At 43.7% G+C, this 25,007-nt stretch overlaps 1 protein-coding gene across 2 annotated transcripts; it reads left to right on the top strand.

The window, feature by feature from the left end:
• Positions 1-6,415: 6,415 nt before the first annotated feature.
• MACIR (macrophage immunometabolism regulator) lies at positions 6,416-24,550 on the top strand. 2 transcript variants are annotated; one of them, XM_083464687.1, is made up of 2 exons: positions 6,416-6,636; positions 22,280-24,550. In XM_083464687.1, the coding sequence occupies exon 2, from the start codon at positions 22,301-22,303 to the stop codon at positions 22,925-22,927; it is 627 nt and encodes a 208-aa protein (XP_083320813.1). In that variant the 5' UTR covers positions 6,416-6,636; positions 22,280-22,300; the 3' UTR covers positions 22,928-24,550. The 2 variants fall into 2 exon arrangements, with proteins under 2 accessions (XP_083320813.1, XP_083320814.1); XM_083464688.1 differs by having other exon boundaries at positions 6,555-6,632.
• Positions 24,551-25,007: the final 457 nt, after the last annotated feature.

Below are 25,007 nucleotides of genomic sequence, written 5' to 3'. Positions count from 1 at the left end.
ATATTGCAGAGGCCAAAATACTCTTTATGTTGCACTTTCTACCTTTACCACAAGGTGGGAGGTGGTTTCAGACTGACCATTCTGCCACTAGGGAAAGGCAGCAATCACCCCAATGCAATATCACTGTTTTAAAAAAAACTTTGTCAGGTGTACAGGCAGGTAGCTTATGTTTTTAGTCTCTGAATTACCACCATGTGACAAGCAAAAATTCAACAGGTACAATGTCCAGCATGTTGAACTTCTGCCTGCTATACAGCTGAACACTTCATGCGTGAAGACAGGAGGAAAAGTAGGGTCTGACGCCCACTGGTGAGTGTTGCATATGGAAATATTTACTAAATAAAACTACATCACATTTGTATCTCCATAGTCACATTTCAAGTAGAGAACACTGAGACTCATAAAAGGGGGGGGGGTAGATAACCCTACACAGGACATATAAATGTCTAAATACAGCTTTGCTAATTCAGGATGGTGCTACGTACATTGTTCATGGGGGGTGTGTGGAAATTACTGCCCAGTTGTAAACAGCAAAACAGGTTATCCTGACTGATAGCACTATTAAATCCAGGGGCTTTTTTGTAAGATGTGTAACAAGCAAAAATTCACCTGGCTCAGTATCCCCTAGCATGTTACCGTATTTTTCGCTCTATAACACGCACCCGACCATAACACGCACATAGTTTTTAGAGGAGGAAAATCCGTAGGCATGCCACCAATAGGCATTTCCTCCATAACACGCATAGACATTTCCCCTTACTTTCTAGGAGGAAAAAAGTGAGTGTTATGGTGCAAAAAATACGGTAAATCTCTGCCTGCTAATACAACTGTTACATACACAGGACTTTCATGAGATATGGGAACAAAGTTTGTATCTGGATTTGTTGCAAGGCCTGCTCCCTGTCTTCCTGCTATGTGACCCATTAATGCCGAAGAGTAGCTATTTTAGTTTGGGGGCCTTTTCTGTTAGAAATAACAACCCCCCAGGGCACACTGCAGGTAAGCAGCATTGTATGGTGTGGGCTGTAGATCATTAATGACACGTTTGAGTGGTTTCACCTAGGAGTGATAGGCAATAAGAAGTGGTGTTCTGTTATTTCTTTTCCTTCTAGATTAGCCCTATGGTAGATTATTTCTCAGTATGAGAGCGTGCGTGCATGTGTGTGCCTGCCAATTTAGGATTGTACTTGAAGCAACTGATGAACAAGTCTGGTCCACAAAAACCAACCCCATAATAAATTTGTTAAGTCTTTAAGATGCCACAATAGTGTTTCTGCTGTAGCAAACAAGAACTGCTCCTCCTCTAGAAACTGCTTTCTGCTATCAGCTAATTTTTAAAATAAAGCAGAATGAATTTGCTAAGGATTCTTTAGGTAAACAAGGTTACAATACAGCATTGCAAGTATTTCTAAATTCCTATATAGGAATTATAAGGTTCATAGCTGCCAGTTTTCAATACCCCAGCAATGAAAAGCAATACTTTTAAATGTGCAGGTCCTTGTTCATTGCCAAGAGTTGCCGTAGGCATGATGATAGTGTAAACGGTAACATAGTTCCCTAATGTTAATCCTTATTCTTAGTTTAGCATGACCTATTTTTCTTCAAATCAGGCCAGGGCTAAGGAGTGAATTAGACTTAGCATGCTAATGCACAAAGTACCTGAACACATCGTAATTCTTAAAGAGGTAACGGTGGTGCATAAGTCGTCTCTTTAAAAAGGCGATGGTAGGCATAAATCTAAGCACACATGGAATAGCAAATGGCTATTAGGGTGCAGCAACTGGATATTGCAATGTGTTTTCCTGTTTTAAAAAAACCAAAATTAAATTTAAAGAAAAAAGGGGAAATGCTGAAATATACCACTTCCTTAATTTTGTCTATAGACTGCAATAGTACACACACACACACACACACACACACACACACACACACACACCACTGCCACCAAATATGCAGATACGTAATTGAGTGTGGCTGAAAAAAAGTGAGTTGGAAGGGCCTGTCTGATACCACCTGCTGACAGTGTCATAAGAGCCCCTTGCAAAAGTGGAGAAATAATAGGAAAAGGGGTACTGCCATATCGTAACCGTCTTAAGTTGAATGACTAGTATCTTGAAGGGTGCTGAAGCATGACTGAAGTCCACACTCACCCTTGAATCTCACTGGCTGACTCTGAACCAGTCTTTACTTCTGACCTCACAAGTTTGTTTTGAGAATAAAAATGAGGAGTCATGCATACTGGCTTGAGGTCCTTCAAAGAAAGGTGGTTTGCAGATGTAATAAATAAAGCTGTGCCTCTCCTCTGAAAGCCGCTCCCTTAATTCCAGATGTTTGAGGCAGAATGCCCTTTTATTTTGTGAAGACAACTTCCTGCAGAGTTCAGCCATGTCAGCAAGAGAGTTGTTAGCAATGGGGGGGGGGGTAAACCCAAGGCCCAGCTATTTTGCAGTAGCCCCCCCCCCCGGATCTCCTTGTGGTAAAGGCCATAACATCTGCTTTGCATGTAGAAGATCTCGGGTTCCGTCACCTGCATTTCAAGGTAGTACTGATTCCTGGAGAGCACCTGCCAGTCTATGTAAAAAATGTTGATCTAGATCAGGGGTCTGCAACCTTTAAGACAAAAAGAGCCACTTGGACCCGTTTCCGAAGAAAAAAAAACTGGGAGCCGCAAAACCATTGCGACATTTAAAACAAATATATCTCCGGAGCCGCGATCTGACAGCGGGCGGGAAGGTGACGTCGGGACGGTGCGTGACTAACGCACGCACCGCCCCCATGTGACGTCACAGCCAGTACAGCGCCCGCCACAGTGGGGAGTGTCGGGGCGCACAATGCGCCTCCTCCCCTCGCTAGTATCCGCCCAGGAGCCGCGGCAAAGGTGTAAAAGAGCCACATGCGGCTCCGGAGCCGCGGGTTGCAGACCCCTGATCTAGATCATGGGTAGGCAAACTAAGGCCCGGGAGCCAGATCCAGCCCAATTGCCTTCTAAATCCGGTCCGCAGACGGTCCGGGAATCTGTGTGTTTTTACATGAGTAGAATGTGTGCTTTTATTTAAAATGCACCTCTGGGTTATTTGTGGGGCATAGGAATTCGTTCTCCCCCCCCCCCTTCAAAATATAGTCCGGCTCCCCACAAGGTTTGCTGGCCCCTGATCTAAATGAACCAATAGTCTGAGAAAGCTTTCTATGCTCCTGTATTGTTCCCACCCCAATAAATTTAGCATATAGAGCCCCTGGGTCTATTGTAATGTACAATGCTTGTGAGACTGCAGCCACCTCCATCTGAATGTGCCAGAGGCATCCCTACACAGCAGGGGTGGCTCATCTTGCTTTGCTACCTGAGGCAAAATGGGAACTGCCACTGCCGCCCTGTCCTGAAGCCTCACTTACCAGGGTTGCACAGCTGCCGTTTCCTGCAAGATCACCTCAGACTTCTACAACACCACTTCTCTTGCGATAGGGACGAGTGGGGCACCCATGTGCCTCAGTCTGCCACATGGATGTGCTGCCCTGCTGCATATGTGCATTCACATCTCTAAACTGTCACCCCCGCTCCCAATCCTGATTAAGTACTTAGCAATGCCCCTGGCATAGCATTTAGCCGAGGTACATAAAAAAGAACCTGATGGGAATCTTTCTGGCACCTTGAGGCCTTTACTGTTACTTAACCTTTCGCAGGCTAAAGGAAAAAGTTACACTGCAATAAGGCTGCAACACACGGAAATAGTGTGGTTTACTTCCAGGAAAGAATGGCCAGGCTCACGCTGCCAACCTGCTAGTCTTTTAAGTTACAGAGTCTAGCCAGAGCCCCCCAACCATCAAGTAAATAAAAATACATATATTTAAAAATAGGAATGGGCTATGCTTACTGAATATGCACAAGAAAACTGCATTGGAAAAAGGAGGAATTTGAGAAGGAAGTGCCGAAAAGGTTTTCAGCAAATGCGGGACTTCCGGGTTGGTGCGATCTGGAAATGGCGGATTCCCTCCGAGCTCCGGAGGGAATCGGCTCAGCGGTGGATGGGTCTTTGCCGTGCCGGCGACACGGGGACCCTTAAAAACCGCAGGCGCGGAAGCCTGCGGACTGAAGACTCGGCGGGTGCCTTAAGCGCCCCCCCTGATTCGCAATGAGCCTTTTTAAAGGCTACGGAGGGGATACGGGGGACGGCGCGGCACTGAGAGTCGATCGCTACCGCCGCTGAGCGAAGCCGCGAGCCATAACTGGAGAGCGCTGACTTCCTTCCTTGAAATTTGGACTGAAAAAAGAACCCGTGAGTAATTTGGAACTGAACTTTAAAAACTTTTACCTTCTGAATTTGAGACGACCGGGGGGTGTGCCAAAAAGGAAGTCCCCATCCCCCCCCCTTGCAGACGATCCAGAGCAACGATATAAGAGCTAAGCTGGAGTGCCCACCCTGTAAAGGGTGAGTTTTAAAAAAGACAGTAACTTCCAAGATTTGGAAAAGCAAATTTAAGCAGGAGAGTGGAGTGTTGGAAGAGTTTTTGTTTTGTGGCAAACAACCCTCCCTCCCGAGCCCGGGAGCGATCTGCTTTGGAGCCTGTATAGAGGAGCAGAATTTGACAGCTGTCAAAGCTGTCAAATGGACTGTTAATAGTGAAAAAATTGCTACTTAAGACCTCTCCGGATAAAAAGGAGTTACAATTGAACTAAAATTTTGGGAAACAAAGAAACAATAATAGGACAGAGGATTGTTGGAGAAAAGACCATCCAGTAACCAGATTCCCTCTAGGGGGAATTCTGTGGAATTACAATGGCTGTGGGTGGAAAGATACTGAGAGAAATCGAAAGGATGTTTTCACTGGTGGGAACCTTACAGGAGCAGACTACAGCTATGAGTAAACAATTGACGGCCTTGGATATGGAAACAAGTAGCTCTGCTGAATGTAATGAGGACCTGAATGAGAAAGAACCCACAGCTGAATTTGAAATAATAAACAAAGAAGAGGAGAAGACAAAACAAGAAAGAGAACAAGTTATGTGGGAAAATACTAACCAGAAGCCGACATCTGGAGAACATAAGCAAGGAGACCATTGGATGGAATCTATTTTAAGCCTACGAAAGATACAGAAGACGAAAGTGGAGGCCCTGGGAGTTTATGGAATTCAGGAACTCGAAATAAAGAAGTACAATTGGGGCCTCCACATAGACTTTGATCTTGACCATCACCAAGACTCAGGCCTTGTGGAAATTCTTCAGCAGTTGCTTCTAAATATGGGAAGAGACTATGGACTGATTGGATTGAATGTTAAGGAAATCTTTCGAGACTCGATGACTGACAAAGAGGACTACCAACAAAACCGGCGGAGAGGGACTGAAATAGATTTGAGAGCCTCGGATGTGCGGAATCCAGGCTAAAAACTGTTACTTTGGACATGTCTTGGGAAAGGACGCAAAGCGGGGATGGGAGGGAGGGAAGTATAAATTTAAACAACACTCAAGACCAGGGGGTTTAGTAATAAGGAAATTACTCAAGAAAAAATGAGAAATCGAGGGAAGAGAATTGGGGTCCAACTTAGGGAAAATTTATTTTTTGTTTTTATAAAAGGACTAATATTAAGACGGAAGAAATGCTAACTTGCTGACATAAACCTGGGAACAGGGATGCAAGGGAGGGGGTGGGGGGAAGTCAAGGACTAGGGTTAGAAAATAAGATTTTCTGGAACTATTCATGTTTGTTGTTTTTTATGTTTGTCTTGGTGTTATGTGTTTTGTTTTTGTCTATATAAAATGTGAAAACCCAATAAAAATTATTAAAAAAAAAGAAAAAAAAAGAAAAGGTTTTCAGCAAATGCAAGAAAACTTGTTTTAGCACTGTTTTTTTTCCTTTTTCAAAAAAGATGAAAACAGGTGTGTTCTTTGTAGTTTTGCAAGACTCATTTACCACATGAAAGGAAACTCCCCGATGTTATTATATTATTATTATTATTATTATTATTATTATTATTATTATTATTATTATTATTATTATTAAACTTCCTAGTTTTCGAATGACTGAAGATTTGGGGCAGCCTTTTTTTCTGAGTCCTTGGGGTCCAACGGAAGCATTTTAAGGTGGAGCCCTTTCATCCCGAATCTGCAGTTAGACAGAGCCATGCAGAGGAGGAGGAGGACCAGGCGCGTGTCCTCCCTCCCTTTACATAAATCCTGACCACGCCCCTATTTTAAGGCGCCCCAAGACTTGCCCTTTCCGCCTTGGGGACGTCGCCACCTGCTCCATCAGGTGGCTCGAGCGCAAAGGCGCAAAGGGACCCCGAAACTGCCGCCTCCCAGGGCGGCTCCATCCAAGGCCCCCGCGAGCCTGAGAAGGTTCAAGGACTCGCCAATCCCTGCGCCGCCTGCAGGCCGGAGTCCGTCTCTCCAGGAAGGACGGAAGGAAGGCAGGAAGGCGAGTGAGGCGGCGGCGGTGGGCGGGCCAGAAGCAGCGAACAGGCGGACGGGGAGGCAGGCGCTGGAGCGGCTCCTCCGCCTTGCCAGACACACAATCCCCGCCCCGGGCCCGCGGAATAAGAGCGCGGGGCGGGGCGGCCGGCCTCTCCTCTCTGGCTCGCTCGCCGTCGCAGCGTCGCCGGCGGCCGGGACGCGGCCCCTCAGGCCCCGGCACCCTGGAAGGCAGGTAGGCGAGCAAGCGAGGGGGCGCCGCCGCCGCCGCTGCGGCAAGGAGAGTAAGGTCGGGGTGGGCTGGGCTGAGGAGAGGCCGGCGGCGGCTGCGGATGCGCCAAGAAGGCGCGCCCTTTGCACCTGGGAAGAGCCCCGTGAGCAGAGCCGGGGAGAAACGAAGGGCTGGGTGAGGCTCCGCCGAGAGCCGTGCCCGCGAGGCGAGGAGGTCTAGCGGCCGAGGAGGCGCGCGCGCCCGGCGACCGAGGTGCAGCGCACCGCCTGTGTGTGTATCTGCGGGCGCGCGCGCGCTTGTAAACATTTGGGTTGTGTGTACGTTTGTCTCCCTTCGTTACACGCCGCGGGATTCTGGCGGTCCGCTTCCTTGGCGCGATGCAGCCCAAGTCTGAAAGGCAAAATGCCTTCGTGCTTTTAGGAATATTGTTTCCAATGGTGCTTTGTGTGCGCCCATAAGTAGATAATACACTTGCATTTACAAAGTGTGTGTGTGTTGTTGTTCTTTCCTCAAGTGCCGGTCTGAAAAATCCTATTCCACGTTGTGTAGGTTATATACATTATGTTAAGTGTGTCTCTACGGACTGAGCATAAATCATGTGCATATGGTTTTTTTTTATACGGCATGTGCTCAGAAATGTCAGCCTTGCAACACCTGTGCCAGGCTTTAGAACATGCACTCTCTTCTCTAGCTTCTGGATTTTTTTTAAAAAAAAAACTGCTAGAGTATGCCAATAGTTATGTAGTATTGTGTGACCTCTCTTAAGACTGCTGTACTTAGATGGGCGCAGTATTTTGCAATTGTATATGCAGTAAGATGTTGTCTAGGTTGAGCAATATATGCTACATACAATATGAAGTCCAGACTTATAGGTGCAATCCATGTGTGTTTGTTTATTTCAGTGTGGCATGAGGGTCTTTGATCTTGCGCTGCTCTCTGTGCTTTGCAAGGGGGGGGGGCGCACCATGTACTATTTTTTCCCATTGCAAGAAAATGCCAAACATTTCTACACAATGGCAGGCCTTTGTAGGTAGCAACATTGTTTAGCTACACCACACTCTCTGTGTTTCCCAAGGTCTTGCAGAAAGAAATGGCAAAGCGTTAAAACAAAGCAGGTGCCGCCCCACTGCCTGTTCTTCTGCAAGTTTAATTTCGGCGAATAAGGTGACCGAAATTAGTTGCCTGCTGCTGTGCAGCCTCTGCCTCTCAGTCTGCTGAAATGCATCTCTGTCATCGCTGAGCTAGAGTACTGAAGCTGTGCCAAGGAATAGTGCTGAAGCGTAGTTTGTGTGCTGTCTCCCTCTCTCTGAGCGTGCTTCAATGACTCTCCTTGGTGCTGCTGCTTTGACTCATTGTCCATAAAAGGAAGTAGCACTATGGAGAGCTCTTGGCAGCCATGGATTCCTCTGCATGACAGACTGGAATCTTTCTGACCCCGTTCTCATGGAGCCTGATCTTCACCGTTGCACACCGTTTTCACTGCATCTCTATTCTGCAGAAGCGCCTTCATGTTGGCGACCAGGAGCCACGCATGGCAAGAGAGAGGTTGTAGCTTTAAAGGAAGTTAAAGGTTAACACCTTTATTCAACAGCAATGATAAGCCATGGTGGTTGCCCAAGTACAAAACATTTTCAGATTACAAAACTATTATATATTTCTAGCAAAGGTCCCCTTTGCTGCCACCTTAAGCTACCCATATTTATGCATATTTTGAAATTCCAGAAACCTCTGTTCTAATGCATTATCAGTAATGTATACCTACAACACGACTAGAAGTGTGAAGGCCTGGGAAAATCTATGGGAAAACTGATCCCCTCCCCAAAAGCCTTTTGTTTTGCTTTGTTTTTTTCTGAAAAAAAGACTTATTAAATCTAACTCTTAAATATATATATAAATATTATATATGCAGGTTTTGGTGTCCTCGGGTGTCTTCCCGTGTAAAAGTTGGGGTGTCTAGGCGACGTTTCGACGAGGTCTCACTCGTCATCTTCAGGCTGGTGCTTTCGGCTTCTTGTTACTGGAACAGAGCGGGATCTCAGTGTTTGAGTTCCTATAAATACTGTAGAGGGGTGTGGTGTATTGCCTCAAAAATTCTGGGCAGAGGGGAAGTTCCCAGGCTAGTGTTCTTTTCTTCTTTTGTTCCTTAATTACTTGAGGGATATCTTGAGTGATTTCTTGAGTGATATTCTGAGTACCACTTAGGTGGGTCATTAGGTGTGGATTAGTTGCTAAAGCCTTCGTGTCTTGACCTCTTGAATTTGTGAAGAGTTTTTCTGGGAAGATGGCTGTACTGCACTTAGTTGTGCTCTGGCTTGGCTTCGTGTATAGGGGCGAGCTGTGGTTTTGTGCCCTGTGCCAGCCAGATCTGTGTAGGGATTGCAGGGGGGTGCAGCATCCGGAGGTGCCACTATGGTTTGGTTACTGGATGGTGTCTGTAATTTATCTGTGGAGAGGGTCTGGGTTTGGGTCTGGTGTGGTTGATTGGTGGTGGCGTTCTGTGTGCCTCTGGATCTGGTGTCGGTTTTTGTGGGGAGGGCTAATTTCCAGATGTCTGGCAGGCGGGACGTGTCGTCACGCTTGTTCATGTTGTGAGGGTGTTTCTCTATCTCGATGGCTTCCATGATTATTCTCTTGTGGTGATGTTCCATGTTAAAGAGCAATTTGGAATCTGCAAAATTAATTTCGTGTCCTGTTTCTTTCATGTGTTGGAAAAGAGAGGAAGATTTTTCTTCTTTTTTGACGGCATTCTTGTGTTCTGCGATACGTGCATTTATTCGTCTGTTTGTTTGTCCAATGTACGTGGCTGGGCAGACTTTGCAGGGTATTTCATAGACCCCTTGGTTTTCCAACTGGATTTTATCTTTGGGGTTTCTGAGGATATTGGCTATTTTTTGGTTGGTGCAAAAGGCTGTTTTGATATTGTGTTTATGGAGGATTTTGCTAATTTTATCTGTAGTGCCCTTGATATAAGGAAGGAGGGCCATGCCATTGTTTTCTTCTGTGTCTTGGTTTTTGGGGGGTGTTTCTTTTTGGATTAGCTTCGTAACCCTGTTTTGCTGGTATCCATTGGCGATTAACACATTTGAGAGATTCTGTAACTCAGTTGTCAAGTGGTCTTTGTCAGCCAGGCGTTTGGTTCTGGAGATGAGGGTCTTGGCTACGGAGTTTATTTGTGCAGGGTGGTGGTGTGATTGAGCATGTAAGTAGCGGTTGGTGTGTGTTTTTTTCCGGTAGATAGTGTGTCCTAGGGAGCCATCAGGTTTTTTGTAGATTAGGACGTCAAGGAAGGGAAGCTGGTTGTTGGCTTCTATTTCCATAGTGAATTGTATTTTGGGGTGTAGGCTGTTGAGATGTGTGAGGAAGCTATCTAGTTTTTCTTTCCCGTGTGGCCAAATTACAAAGGTGTCGTCAACATATCTGAGCCAAAGTTTGGGTTTGTGTTCTGACTTGTCTAAAGCATTGGTTTCAAAGTGTTCCATGTACAGATTTGCGATGACCGGTGAGAGGGGTGATCCCATAGGTGCTCCTTCTATCTGTTTGTATCTTTGTCCATTGTGGATGAAGTACGTGTTGGTTAGGCAGTGGTTGGTCAGGTCCAGGATGTATTCGGGGGGATTGTATTTGTTTTGAATGGCTGTCAAGGCTTCATTAATGGGCACTTGTGTGAAGAGAGATACAACATCGAAGCTCACAAGTAGGTCATCGGGATGTAGGTTTTGCTTCTTTATTGTTTCTATGAACTGGAAGGAGTTTGTAACGTGTGAAGAGATGGATTCTGCATAGGGCTGAAGTTGCTTAGCGAGAAATTTAGCGAGATTTTGTAGAGGTGAGCCTATGGAGCTGACTATTGGTCTGAGTGGTGTTCCTTCTTTGTGTATCTTGGGGAGGCCGTAGAGTTTGGGGCATCTGGATGATTTTTCTCTGGGGATGATTCTTAGCTGGATTTCTTCACTGATAGGAGAGGCTTTTATTTTGGATTTGGTGGTTTTTTCCAGATAGGTGGTGGGATCTGTTTTTATAGGTTGGTAGGTAGGGTCTTGGAGTAGATTTGATAGTTTTGCTTGGTAGTCCGATGTGTTCATCACAACAGTGGCATTACCTTTGTCTGCTGGGAGAATGATTATGTTGTTGTCTTTCCTCAGGTTGGTGAGTGCTTTCTGTTCTTCTTTGTGTAAATTGCTTCTGGGTGGTTTGCTGGAGCAGAGGATGTTGGTGACTTCAAGTCTGATTTTATTGGCTTCATCTGGGTTGATTTTGGTTAGGCTAGCTTCGACTCCGCATATGATGTTTTCCGTGGGGATGCGTCTCGGGGTAACTGCAAAGTTGAAACCTTTGGAGAGTACTTTGGTTTCAGTTGAGGTGAGGATCCTGTCTGATATGTTATGTACTGTTTGTTTCATGGGTTGTTGTGGAGGGTGGCTGGGCTTCTGGCGTCTCTCTAGTTTGTGGAGTTTGTTGGTGTGTGTGTCTGTCTTATGTGAGGTCTCAGTTTCAGCTCTCCAGACGGCTAGTTGTTTGCATTTGTCCCAGAGTGCAGGGTGGATTTTGTTACAGAGTTTGAGGTGAAGAGTGAGCAGATCTTTGTTGGTTTGGTTTAGTAGGTATCTTTTCTTATGTAGTTCGTTTCTGATTAGGGATAGTTCAGTTCGTTTCAGGATCCTTTCGGTAGCTGGGGTTTTAGAGTGGAATTTAAGTTGGAAGCATGTGGGAATTAAGTTGTTGTCTCGGCAGTTGCGTAGGAACAAGAGATCACATAAGATGGTGGCTCTTCGGATTTCTAGTTTCTCGTAGGTTCTTGTCAGCTGGAAGGTTTCCTCCCCGTAGAGGTGAGATATTTGTTTTCGTAGATTTTCACGGGTACAGGACGCGTCCCGCGTCCCTATATATATATATATATATATAATAAATATAAAATATTTCATAACAGCTTTTAATATATTTAGTACTCTCCCAAAAAAAGAATTCTAAGACTGTGTAACCGGAAGACTTATGTAAGACTGTGTACAGTATCATATCCTTAAAATTCCAGTATACTAAGAACAGGCAAGTCCTGAGTTGTACTTTGAGAGTTCAACTCTCAAATGCAAAATGAAGATGCATTTCTGCCTCTTGAAGGGCACAGCCATTGTCACATCAGAGGGGAGAAAGATCCAGTATCTTATTTGCTTGTGGACTTGGCCTTGCTGGCATAGTTAGTGGATCATTTTCTTTCCTTCTGACTAGGCCTCAAAAGTACTGGGAGTGGCAGAAAGTACAGAGCAAAATAATTTTTGTTGCAACTCAATTCATGCTGCTACAGATCCTTTGGATGCAAGATTTAAAGGCAGAATGTTAAGTGATGATAGCTTCCTCATTTGACTGGATTACAAAACAGGCAGTACACCTGGGGCTTGGTGTCGGAAAGGTGCTTTGAAATGTTGCAGAGCACAGAACATCTTCAGGTGTTTGGTCAAGGAGTCTGGGATTCTGCCAAGCAATATTCCTCCTGCAACGGAGAGACAAGCTTTAATTGTTGGAAGCCCCTGATTAATACAATAACAAATAAGAAGAAAGAGAACTGATAGTGATAGCTTAGAAAAAGAGACTGATTAAATTTCATATTGTACTCAATTCGTTTTGTCCTCCATCCCCTTTTTCTCAGCTCTTTATATGGAAATGGATGGTTTATGTCTGCTTGACACGGTGGAGAACTAGAGGTGATAAAATAATTTTACTATAAATAATAATTTGTTTTGGTTGTGTTTAGATGCTGATGGTTTCTGTTTTTGCCTGTTCCTCATAAACAGGCAAAACCAAAGAGATGTTAGGTTCCTTACAGTTTGGCAGTAGCTTGTAGTTACATTTCTAACAAAAACTTTAAAAAACAAAATCAATTTGTAATTATTGTCTAAATAAACTCTACTGCTAATATATCAGACATGATAATTACGTGGTAAACCGAGTTATGCATAATACATTTTATGTTCCCAAAGTAAAAAATTGACTTTCAATATGTAAAGGGTGCTTTTTAAAAAGGGAATATTGCATCTTTTCATCCCCCCCTCCCCCCCAAAAAAGTTCATTTCCCCACAGCTACAAAGTTTCCAGAAATTTTGCATCTCAAATCATAACCCACTTGGATGCAAAAATCCTGAGTTCTCTTTAGGCCCAGAAGCTCTGTATACAACTAGCAAAATCCAAAGACTGCCTTGAGCATTATGTTTATGGGGAGTGTAGTGTATTGCGTCATCTTCACTATCTCATTTACAATACACTTGTGCACGTTTTTGGAGCACCCATGAAGCAAAAGTTTTATCACAGAATCATAGAAGGGTCATTTAGTCTAACCCCCTGCAATGCAGGAAACTCAGCTAAATCATCCATGACAGATGGTCATCCATGTACAAAGACAATTTGATTTGCAAGTTGCATTAGTCCTCTTCTGGTAACTAATGTGTGAAGGGGCTTCTGAGTACATGCTGGCTGACTTTTCATACTAGACACTGGCACCAATCCAGAGGTGACCCGATGAGGGGGATATAGGGCTCCACTGTTGTATATTTACTGGGTTTTTATCCCAGCCTTCCTCCAGAAGGAGCCCAGGGCAGCCATACAACGTTAAGTTAAATAATACATAAGGTAAAGGTACCCCTGCCCGTACGGGCCAGTCTTGACAGACTCTAGGGTTGTGCGCTCATCTCACTCTATAGGCCGGGAGCCAGCGCTGTCCGCAGACACTTCCGGGTCACGTGGCCAGTGTGACAAGCTGCATCTGGCAAGCCAGCACAGCACACGGAACGCCGTTTACCTTCCCGCTGGTAAGCGGTCCCTATTTATCTACTTGCCCCCAGAGGTGCTTTCGAACTGCTAGGTTGGCAGGCGCTGGGACCGAAAGACGGGAGCGCACCCTGCCGCGGGGATTCGAACCGCCGACCATGCGATCGGCAAGTCCTAGGCGCTGAGGTTTTACCCACAGTGCCACCCGCGTCCCTAAATAATACACAAACTAAAATGCAAACCAGCAACCTCATAGGCTGCTAAAAACTTCAGGTACTCAATGCCTGGGTGAATTAAAACATTTTGAGATTCACTAGAAAGGGAGTTCCATAATCAGGGTGCTGCAGAAAAAGCCATGCTGTAGGTCTTCTCCCCCGCCTTTTCTGGGTATTGTCCATTTGTGACACCACTATATGAATCTACTGTGTTAATGGGTGAGTGTTCCTATCTCAGTGAAGGGAGCCCTGTGCATATAACACCCATATGCACACCCCACACCCAGACCCTGCTTCAGAATGACACTGAATGTAGAAGTCTGCATCTATGGAGTGGGGCTAGCTGGTGCCATCTTGGAAGCCCCTCTGTGGAGTTTTAATGCACGGGTGCTAAATGACTCGAGAGGTTTAACCTGTGTGGTTATGGTGGTTAAGTGTGCATTTCATCAAAAGAAATACTGCAAGCCCCAGTTGTGAAAAACTATCGCAGTTAAAAGAAACAGCCAGAGTTGTTATGCTGCAGGTCTGATTTGAAAAAGCTATTTATAGTCTTTTGTTATATGTGCCAGAGTTTGTGTCCGGGGTGCTTAATGCAGCCGGAATGATATATCCTGTGTACACAGATCCATGCAGAACTGTCTAATCAAATACAGGCAAGTGGTTCTGCTTGGCAAATCCCACAAAACGCAAGCATGCGCATGTATGACGTAAAAAGCTTTCAGTCATTGGGTTTGAATGTAACTGCACGCTGCAAGCATTAGGAAACATCTGTTGCTTAGGGATAGTAGTGGCGAGGGACTAAGGCTGGCTAAAATGATCTCGTTTTTCACAATGAACCAGTTTAAATAATCACCTGTGTGAGAAACATAATTATTCCATGTATATTTTTCATGGCAAATACAATGAGGGAAAATGTTTCTGTTGCTTTTCTCACCAGTATTGATATCTTATATAGGCCTAAGAGATCTGTGCTTTATTTATGACAGTATGGACAAGTTGCAGTATTTAGAGGAGATAATTCCATCATCACTTGAGAGTATGTAAACAAGGAATTCCATGATGTTTTCAACCACATCCTCATGTCTGACAGTCTTGGGTCGTTCGCAGGTCACTGTGCTTCTTGATAGAACTGTGGACCAGTGGTGCTGACTACCTTCCTGTTCTTAACATCATTGGCTTTCACACTGTGTTCCATGGAATGATACATTATCAGGGATTCTGCTCTAAGGAGATGGACAGTAACAGAAAACTGACTGCCCATGCAACAGTTTTTGGGGACTTCAGTGACTGCTATCCCTTTCAAAGCCAAAACATGACTGCCCTAGATTCATGGATAGATATGTATGTTGTGTGTCCTGGAAGCCTCTGGAGCAGTTGATGGCATGTGAAATCCCAGCCCATTTCTTATCCTGGCTGACGCTTCCTTTTCAATCTCTTGGGAGAGAGCTCGTAGTCAAGAAAGTTGTTTTCAGTTGTATGGGCTACAGGAGAGCAACAAAAAGCTATTTGTCTGTAGTGAATAGTGCCAAGGTGAGAACAAGGTTATCAATAATAATCTGTCTTCTCCCCCATCCCCAACACTTCCTCAGTACCTGCCAACATGAAGTTCTCTTTGTTTATACACATCTCTGTGCTCACAAGTGTTTCTCTCTCTCTGTGTGTGCATTATTCTGTGTGTGCATCATCCTGTCTGTCTATTAGATATGTCACATACATACATACATTGTACACAAATGCCACCTGCACGTGCAATACATGTAGAACTGAATGCACACAATCACACTCTTAGTGTCAGCTGTCATGCCAAATACCAAAGATCTCTGTATAATAACGTGTCGCACATCCAACACATGGAAAGCAAGTGTCCTTCCAGTATTATTTGTACAGTAAAGCAGGAGAAAATGAGCAAATATTACAAAAGCTTGTCAGTATGAGTGGGAATTCTACAGCAGTAGTGCTGTAAAAAAATTCCCTAATACCCATAGCCATATCACACCTTTCCATTGTTGGGAACCATGCTCAAGGCCCGATTGAAAGCAAAAGTTGCAGAGTCTTAAAACATCACTGAAATGTAGGAGAAAATTGCAGCAGGTAACAGTCACCATAAACAACAGAATTAAGAGGTAAACAGTTTCTGAAATTAAAATCCTGTCTCAATACAAGTAACTTAAGTTGACAAATTGGCTTTTCCTCTGCCTGCAGTCAGGCTTCCATGAAAGACTTTTAACAGAATGCATCTTCTGTGACACAAGTCATGGGGGAAGTGCAGGTGTTCTACATGTTTCCTGTCATATGTAACACACTATGGGTGGCACATGGATGTGTAATATTGGCATGTCAGTGACCCACAGACTGGACAGGTGTGCTGCCGTCATGCCAACGCTATATGTGTGTGGATCAGCACTCATGGCAGCTATGTTCAGCATTAGAAATTCACTAGGCGCTGGGTGCATTTTGCTCTTGGCTATCAGACACTTGGAACCTAGTGAAGATGCCCAGGCACCAGAATGGTGCCTGACTTCTCCACCATCTGGAGGTGTGTGCCTGGGGATCCTTGAATCTTGACTGTTTTCACACACTAGCAACATATCCTGGAGAATTCTATCCACCATATTTTATCTGAACAATCAGAATGAATTTCAGGAACCAAAAAGTCGTATGGAAAAATATGACTTCCAAGCCATCTGGCCCCAAAACAGAAAATAGGCATTCAGTTTTGGCGACTGTAACCCTGGTTGAAGGAGCCATTTGGCACCTAGCTTATATATCTTAGTTTCTAACACTGGAAGTTTAAATGTGACTGGGCATGTGGGATGTTTGCATGGGTATGCTTTTGCATGCAGCATGGGGCACAGAGGGCAATGCCACGAAATTGCCATGCTTCCATGAATGACTTCTGCTCACACAACATAATTTCCTTCCCCCACCCACCCCCATCCCACAGGGGGAGGCAGAGGGAAGGGATGTTCAGTTGCACAAATGAAAGTCCTTGTGCTGATGGGATGACCTTGTTGGATACAGCACAGAGTAAGTCGGGACTTAGTAAGAAGTCTGAAGAACTGTTGCTCTGAATGAGAACATAATTCTGGTGCAGAAAGTGAGCCAAGTTGATCTTGCTAGGCACTGTTGCCTTTATCTGTACTCAGGGTATTTATTTTTATCCCTCCATTTAAGGCGCCTTACAATAAAAATGTTAAAAACACAACAATTGAACCAAAAAAAAAAATAAGAGAAAAATAGCATCATGTGAAATCATATTTAGGAGTCCAGGAATAAAATCAGTAAAATGACTGATTTGTCATTTGAAAGTGCAGATGCATTATATTGAGAATCCTGCCTCATTAAGATATCAGGTGATTTTTAGACTACAGCTTTCTCGATTAATCTAAATCCTATGGATGTGAAAGCACATGCAGTATAGATTTGAATATTTTATGGGTGTGTTTAGCGTTATGGAATATGTGCTCATTTTCAGCATTTATTTGTACTTGCCTTTCAGAGGACTTCAAGCCTCTTGAGGTGTTGAGTTGTAACTGGAATAGAGATTAAACATCTGGTTAGTTTACTGCCTTTCACTTTCAGATTGACTGTTGGAGATAAATGTTAACCTCTAATTTTGTACCTACAGTCGACCAGTATATTCTGCAATCTTTCTTTGCCCTTCAGTAGTAACCTAACACGAGTTCAGTCACTCTTATTTAGTAGCAATATACGTGTGTGTGTGTAAGTGTGTAAAAGCATACCTAATCTGTGTTGTGATCTTGAGAATGTTTCAGTACCATTCCTCAAGGTTCTTAGTTTTGCCATTATAGTCAGAAACTGAATCTCCATTGTGATGTAAAATGCTTATGATACCATTGTTTCCAGAGATGCCTTTTCTTGCATTCATCTCATGGGCTGCTAGCTCATCAGACTGACACGAGGAAACTATTTTAGGATGAATGTAGTTGGAGTCAGTCTGAGGCCAAACTGGACAAGACACCATTCACATAATTGCTTTTTTAAAAGCAAGTGTGTATGCCTGTATATGCATGTGCGATCCAGATCAAGACCCTGGTGCAGTAAGGGGGGCTTTAATATTCCCCCCCCCCTTGTATACCTGGCCCAGATTGGGCCCTTTGCACCACCTATTTGTATTAAACTGTCCTAATGGAAGCTTTTCTTTGAATGTTAATAGAAGCTGTGGCCCCCACAGTTCATATTGGGACTGTAGTTGTGGGGCAGGGAATGTAGAGGCTAAAGCCTCTCTAACCCTTATCAAGGTCTGCTGTTAACTTACTCTTTTTTTTGTAAGCCATTCACATAATTCAGTGGTTGCCAATCATTCTGGACCAGTGGCATATTTAGAATTTTGAGAAAGTGCTATGGAGGCCAGTTACGAACGGGCTGGCGGTGTGGCGTTACCAAAATTTAGACTGAATGCAGTTTCCCCATCTCACCCCATCCCTGGACAAAACAATGATGTTAGGTTTTGTGCAGTTTACTAACCTTCTAGTTTACATTGGGGCGGTGAGTCTGTGTCCTTCCAGGTGCTCCTTGACTCCAGCTCCCATCATTCTTGGCCACTGATGATTCCAGCTGGGACTGATGGGAGTTGGAGTCCAGCAATGTCCGAAAGGCCTTCCTGGTTTGTATGAAATGCAGCGCAGTTCTGTGCTCACTTACTCAGAAGTCGTTCCTGCTATGTTCAGTGGGACTTAGTCCTAGGTAAATGTTTATATAGCATTGTGGCTTACATTTTTAAAAATCTGGAAACTATTTCTGTCTTAACATTTTTCCGAGGTTCAGGGTAATCTTCTATAGCACGGGTGGCCAACTCTCAAGAGACTTCAATCTACTTTCAGAATTAAAAACTGGTAGTGATCTACCTCCATTTGGGGGGTTTTAGGGGTTACAAAAAAAGCTTTTTGGGAGGGCAGTCCCATTTGGGGGGGGGGGTTAAAGGCAAGGGACAAAGGGGTAAAGTCACTCACAAAAAGATCACTGTGGATCAAAACAGCAGCACAGAGAAAGCTCCGTCTTCCCTTCCAGAGATCATACAAGAATGGAGGGTGGGGTGAAGGGGCGTGGTAGGAGTCAGAGATCCACCATGGGGATCTACCAGTAGATCGCAGTCGACCTGTTGTACATCTCTGTTCTATAGTGTCTCCTTCATGAAAGCACTTTTTGTATAGGAAGTGTGTATCTTTCAAGTCAGTATGCTTACTTTCATGTAACTGTGGTATAAAACAAAAAGGTTCCTGTTCCTTTTGACCCTAGAGTCCGCTTGCTCCTAAACAGCTCAGAAAAAAACACACACCATAAAAATCCTTCCCAAACTGGCCAAGGCCCTTGAGAGTGGCACAGTTATGTCCTTGTTCTCCCGACACAGGGCATTGATGGTTATAATCAATGGACAATTCTCTGCTGACATTTGAAATTGCAGTGGAACAGAGGGGAGGAGCGGAAGGTATTTTCAGTATATATGACCCAAGCTCCAGTTTTCCTGGAATATATTAGGAAGACAGTGCAAAATCTAGGAAGGGGCTTTTTTTCTATTCAATACCTGCAGTGGATTTATTTTCATCCATGCTGTGCACATGTTCTGTGTTCCCAATCACATTATTTATTTATTTCATTTGAATAGGAACCCCCCCCCCCAAGAAATAGTAAAACTAAATATAACAACAGCAATAAAACAAAAACCTAAAATTTTAGTCTCGATATTTATATGCGTATATAAATGTTGAATTCTACCCATCCCACTTAAAAGGATGAGCACAAGAGGCCACAGATATAATGAGTTAACCCTCCAATTTAAGGGCCAAAGACTTGGGTAAATAACAATGTATTTGGCTGGCACCTAAAGCCAGACAATGATGGTGCCTGGGGAGAGCATATTCCATAAGTGGAGGCCACCACTGAAAAGTCCATTCAGTTGCATTATTACTACAACATTTGCAGCTTCCATAACAATACAGTCGTACCTCCGCTTACGTATCAATCTGGATATGTAAACTTCGGGATGCGATTGCAGCAAACCCAGAAGTAGTCATACCTCGGGTTGAAGTAGCTTCAAGTTAAGTATTTTCAGGTTGCGCTCCACGATGACCCAGAAGTAACGGAACGTGTTACTTCCGGGTTTCGCCACATGCACAGACGCTCAAAATGACGTCACGCTCATGCACAGAAGTGGCGAAACGCGACCCTCGCACGCACAGACGTGCAGTCACGTGTTACGTTTACTTCAGGATGCGAATGGGGCTCTGGAACGGATCCTGTTCGTATCCAGAGGTACCACTGTATTTTCCTGGGTTTCGCCATACGTGCATGCGCAGAAGCACTCTACGCGCCACACGCATGTGCAGAAGTGGTCCTCCAGTTGTAAATTCCTCGGGATGTGGCCAGACCTCCGGAACGGATCCCGTTCACAACCGCAGGTACCACTGTATTTGAAACTCGCTTTCAAGGTTTCCCCCTTTCCGTTTTGACAATATATTACGTATTCTATAATAATGTTTATGAGCATATGTTTAGATGAGATGTGCCTCTTTTTACAGCTTGAAAAAAGATAAACCAGATGGCTAAAATGTGTATTTTGTTGGTATGAAATTCTACATTTTGAAATTTACTTAAAGCTATAAAAGTTGTAGGTTTTAGTTCTAGAAATTGATATCTTGCTTCCTTTTCTTGGAATCTTAGACGTAAATACATTTAATTAAAGTGAAAATAAGTCCATGAAAAATCAACAGAATGTGTTTCCAAGTAACTGTGAGTAGGATTGAGAAAGAAGTCACAAATATAGATCTTTCAGAGTATATTTTCTTTTGATTGGTGTGTGTATAAGACAAGCTTCTAAATGACTGAAAAATGTTTGGAAGACTCTATCATTGTTTGCCACTTGATTTGACATCCCTATAGTAGATTTAGTGCAAATAACTTTCAAAGACGCCTTCCTATTCACCTGAAGCTTTTGTTGTGTCAAGTACTAGATAGATGCAATCAAGGTTGCTGATTCTCTTGGGGTCAGGCAGCTAGCTGTCTGTGAGCATTTCACAGTGAACACAGATTATGGATCACGTACTCTTAATCTACTTTTGGAAGGTTTGTGTGAGGACATGCTGACTTTCTTCCCTCTCTAAACCAGATGTTAAAAAGGTAATGTTCACTGAGAGGTGGAAAAAGACTTTTTACATAAATAAGCAGTCCCACTGAAAGTAATGAGAAATGTACATGATTGTAGTTAGATTACTTTCGTAGCTTTTCACTTGGCATGCACCAGTTGCTTCAGTGGTTCTTGAATAGGAGATGTACAAGGTCAGACCAGCTTCAGAGGAAGCTGTTCTCACTGAGGTCTACAGAGGAGGAAGCTCAAGATACCTTCTGGAAAAGTAGCTGCTTTTTAATGTGTGTGTATGTCTTCAAATAAAACTTAGTGATATTTTGACCTTCACATCCACCAGTTCAGCTTCTGAACTGTGAGCATGCGAAAACTTAAGATCTACTATTTTGCTAGTAGTCTCTCTTTCAGACGTCCAAGTTGGGCTTAGTCAAAATGCCTTCAGCTGATCTGTTGTGTGGCTTCAGTGCCAGGCAAGACCTGGGAATTGTGTTCACTGTAATCTTATTTATTGTGTACAGTATATAATGTTTGCATATCCATGGGGTTCTGCAGTGGTTATTGTGTCTGGCTTCACATTGTAGACAGGCCACAGTCCCCATTTTGGGAACAGAACCTGGGAGCTAAGCAAGGTCTTTAAGGCTACAGGGCAGGTTCATGACAAAAGTGGGACTTGAATCCAAGTCCAACTCTCTTACACTGCATGGCCTTACTCTGGCCCATGAAAATCTAAAGCATGGGTGGGCAACTTTTCCTTTCCTTTGGGGACTGGATGCTGGAAGTGGGCAGGGCAGGCCACCCCTTCTTTCTCTCTCTGCCACCCCTTTCTCACTTTCTCCCTCTTCCTCGCTTGCTTAGGGGAGGGATGGATCGCTCTTGCCTCACACGTTCCTTTTACCACTTAGCCCATTGGGGCTCTCTTTTCCCTCTACCCACACCACCTGGTTTCCCTTTTCCTTGCCAGACGTCTAAACTTGTTTGCTTGCAGACAGCTCCCCGCCTTGTTCCATTGCTCTGCCTGTTTTGGCTTCCTCTCCCCCTCACCGTCCTCTCCCCCCCCCCCCCAGGTTTCCCCCACCAACATGAAGCTGCAGGTTTCCCACCCTAGCCTAGTCTTTGGAACTTGGGATCACTTGAGAAATGGCGGCCCCAAAGAAGCAAATCTCAAATTCTCCCGGTATGCCCCACGGAGAGCCTCAAGGTCCATAAATAGCAACACCCTAGTGGTCCCGGGCCCTAAGGAAGTTAGATTAGCTTCAACCAGAGCCAGGGTTTTCAACACTGGCTCCCCCTCTTTCTTTTTCCTTTTTCCTTTCTCCTCCTGTGATGAGGCTGCATTTTAATATTTTAATGTTTCAGTATTTTAATTGTTGTATTTTAATCTTGTTTTTAAGTTGTATTCATTCAACTTGTTTTTATTATTGCTTGTTAGCTGCCCTGAGCCCAGCCTTGGCTGGGGAGGGCGGGGTATAAATAAAAATTATTATTATTATTATTATTATTATTATTATTATGTCGCTCTGTGCATTGCAACACACTAATCAAACTGCTTTTTGTTTTGTTTTTGTATTTCCAGGCTAGCCGATTCATATTTAAAATGGAAGTTGACATTAATGGGGAGTCCAGGTCTATCCTAGCTACTCTCCCGTTGCCTATTGCTGATGTGAGTGCCACCGGCAAGGCCGAGTCCGAGAAACCTCGCTGCTCCAGCACCCCATGTTCGCCGATGCGCCAGACTGTTTCAGGCTACCAGATCCTCCACATGGATTCTAACTATTTGGTTGGCTTCACGACAGGGGAGGAGTTGCTGAAATTAGCTCAGAAGTGCACTGTAGGGGAGGAGAACAAAGTCGAAGCGGTAGTGCCTACTTTGCGTTCCAAACAGCTCGATTCAGGACTTTCCCGCTCCTCCCGGGTGTGTAAAGCCAGAAGCAGGTACTACCAGCCTTACGAGATCCCGGCTATCAATGGCCGGAGAAGGAGGCGGATGCCCAGCTCAGGGGATAAATGCACCAAGCCACTACCTTATGAACCCTACAAGGCTTTTCACGGTCCTTTGCCTCTTTGCCTTTTCAAGGGTAAAAGGGCTCACTCTAAATCCCTAGACTACCTCAATCTGGACAGAATGAACATCAAGGAACCAGCCGACACAGACGTACTTCAGTATCAGCTCCAACACCTCACCCTAAGAGGGGACCGTATGTTTGCTCAGAACAACACATGAAGATAAATTGCCCTTGGCTCATCTTCGCATCAAAAAGCTCTTTACAAGGTGGACAAGCCATGCACGGGGTTCTTGGCTGCTGCAGCAGCAAAGTGTTACCAGACCGCTGTTTGTATGAGTAAGATTATGAAGACAGCATGGGGTGGAAATCACGTAGAAGGAACTACTTGGAAATTCTGTCTGCAGATATCTTTAGAACAGTATAACAAAACGGGGTTTTGCACATGGATACCTGGACTTGTGACGATATAAATTCGGAAATCGGTGTACTATGACTTCTGTTTCTAACTGGACTTGCTGTAAGAAATTACTCATGGATAAGCACTGAACTACACTCTTACTTAATACTAAGCATATGTGTGTAAATGTAATGACTTTTGCATCATAGGAAAAATATGTTTGAGTAAGCCCATGTGCTCTTTAAAAGAATCCAGTTTACGTTTGCCGTAACTGGTTTTGCACTGGGGAAAAAAGCAAAACGAAAAGCAAAAAAAAACAAAACAAAAAAACGATGAAATTAAGCCTGAGTACTTAAGTTACTACAACTTTTAAAAAAACGTAATTGAATTACTTTTCAAGTTTCAAATTGATTTCATTGTAACTAAAACAAAAACAAACTTCAACTGTTTTGGAGAAAAATGGAATATTGGAAGGCAAACATTAACTGATTTTAATTTAGTTTTGTTTGTTTCTTTTAAAACAGTTGTCTTAACACCTACATGAGGATCTTTATGTTGTGTATATACATCGTGAACAGCTGCATCTGCAGTATACAAATACTAGTTTAGATTCTAGAACTACCATATTACATTATTATTGTTGCGGGGAGGGTCTTGCTAGACCACATTTTAGCACTGCACCTGAACATTCCAGTTTATTTACAGCTCTGAATACTACTTTTTAAACCTGGATTTGGGTTTGTTTGTTTGTTTAAAAAAAAAGCCTTGAAGGCTTTTACTGGATTATGAATCATGTCGAATGCACTGATTTAAAATGTTTCTTTGAAAAATCATGTCAAAAAAATTCCTAATTTATCTTGGCTTAACCATAGCATTTAAAAATAATGGATAATTTTGTTTGTTAGTCTCTTTAGGATGTGCAGTTTATTACTGAAGCAGTGTACAACCATTTAATGTTTTTGATCTGTAAGTTATTTAGAAGTGAAAGCTTCAATTTTGAAGAAATTGACTGTGAAACAAAATCATTTAAAAATAATAATAATTCTAATAATTCCTGGCACTGTTCTGACTTTTCTGAGTAGAAAGACAGGGTTATTTATGTCTTGGGAAGAATTGGAGAAGGGAGCACATGCTTTGGAAAACTAGGCTTTGTCTCATCTTTGACACCTTTCCCCCACAGTTATGTCAAACCTACAGAATCTGTCAAAAGATTTTGTTTAACTTTGAGGGAGCGCTAGTAATTATTACAACTTGCACCGTTATATTGTAGTGAAGAATGATTTCTTAAGGAACTATTCCTACATAGCTTTTAGTTTGACCAGAAGAATACCGTCCAATGCCAAAGAGGGTTTTTACACTTATTGATTAAACATTATTTATTGATTTTACCCTGTGGAACGACATTGTTGACTATGAAATAAAAAGGATGACGTGCATACTTTTATATGGTCCTGGCGTGTGTTGTTGCTTTGAGAGTTAGACACTTGGTGATGTGCCTAAAGTGTGTGGCAACACTCCCTTCCCCCACCCCCACCCCCAACATTGTAATAACAAGAAATGCTGGAAACTGTGCTGGTGTACAGCTCAGTTCACTCTGCTGTTTCCCTCTCTTGGTGATATTGTACATGGGAGGGTTTTTATGAAGAAGCTGCAAACTTTCTTGTCTTCACCTCTCCTTGTTACTGTGTAAAATGGATAACTCCCAAAGCAGCCCTTTGCAGTCATGTGCAAAGTGGTCTTCTTTTGACAAAGAAACAGACAATTCTAGCTTACTCTGCAAGAGATAGGAAGGTCTGTGCTGTCCCAGCTGACTTCACTTTCAGTCTCCACTGAAGGTGCTGGTTCCCCCTTCAAACCTAACCTTCATGAACCATGGAAGTCAGAAAGCTGGGCCAAGGTAG

Source organism: Podarcis liolepis (genome assembly GCF_965112155.1).
Source record: "Podarcis liolepis genome assembly, chromosome: 11".
In the NCBI taxonomy this organism is placed as follows: domain Eukaryota; kingdom Metazoa; phylum Chordata; class Lepidosauria; order Squamata; family Lacertidae; genus Podarcis; species Podarcis liolepis.
Note: the sequence above shows the minus strand (reverse complement) of the source record. Positions and strands in the feature narration are given on the sequence as shown.

Coding starts and splice junctions, on each gene's coding strand:
- MACIR (XM_083464687.1), top strand. CDS start 22,301: ATGGAAGTTGACATTAATGGGGAGTCCAGGTCTATCCTAGCTACTCTC.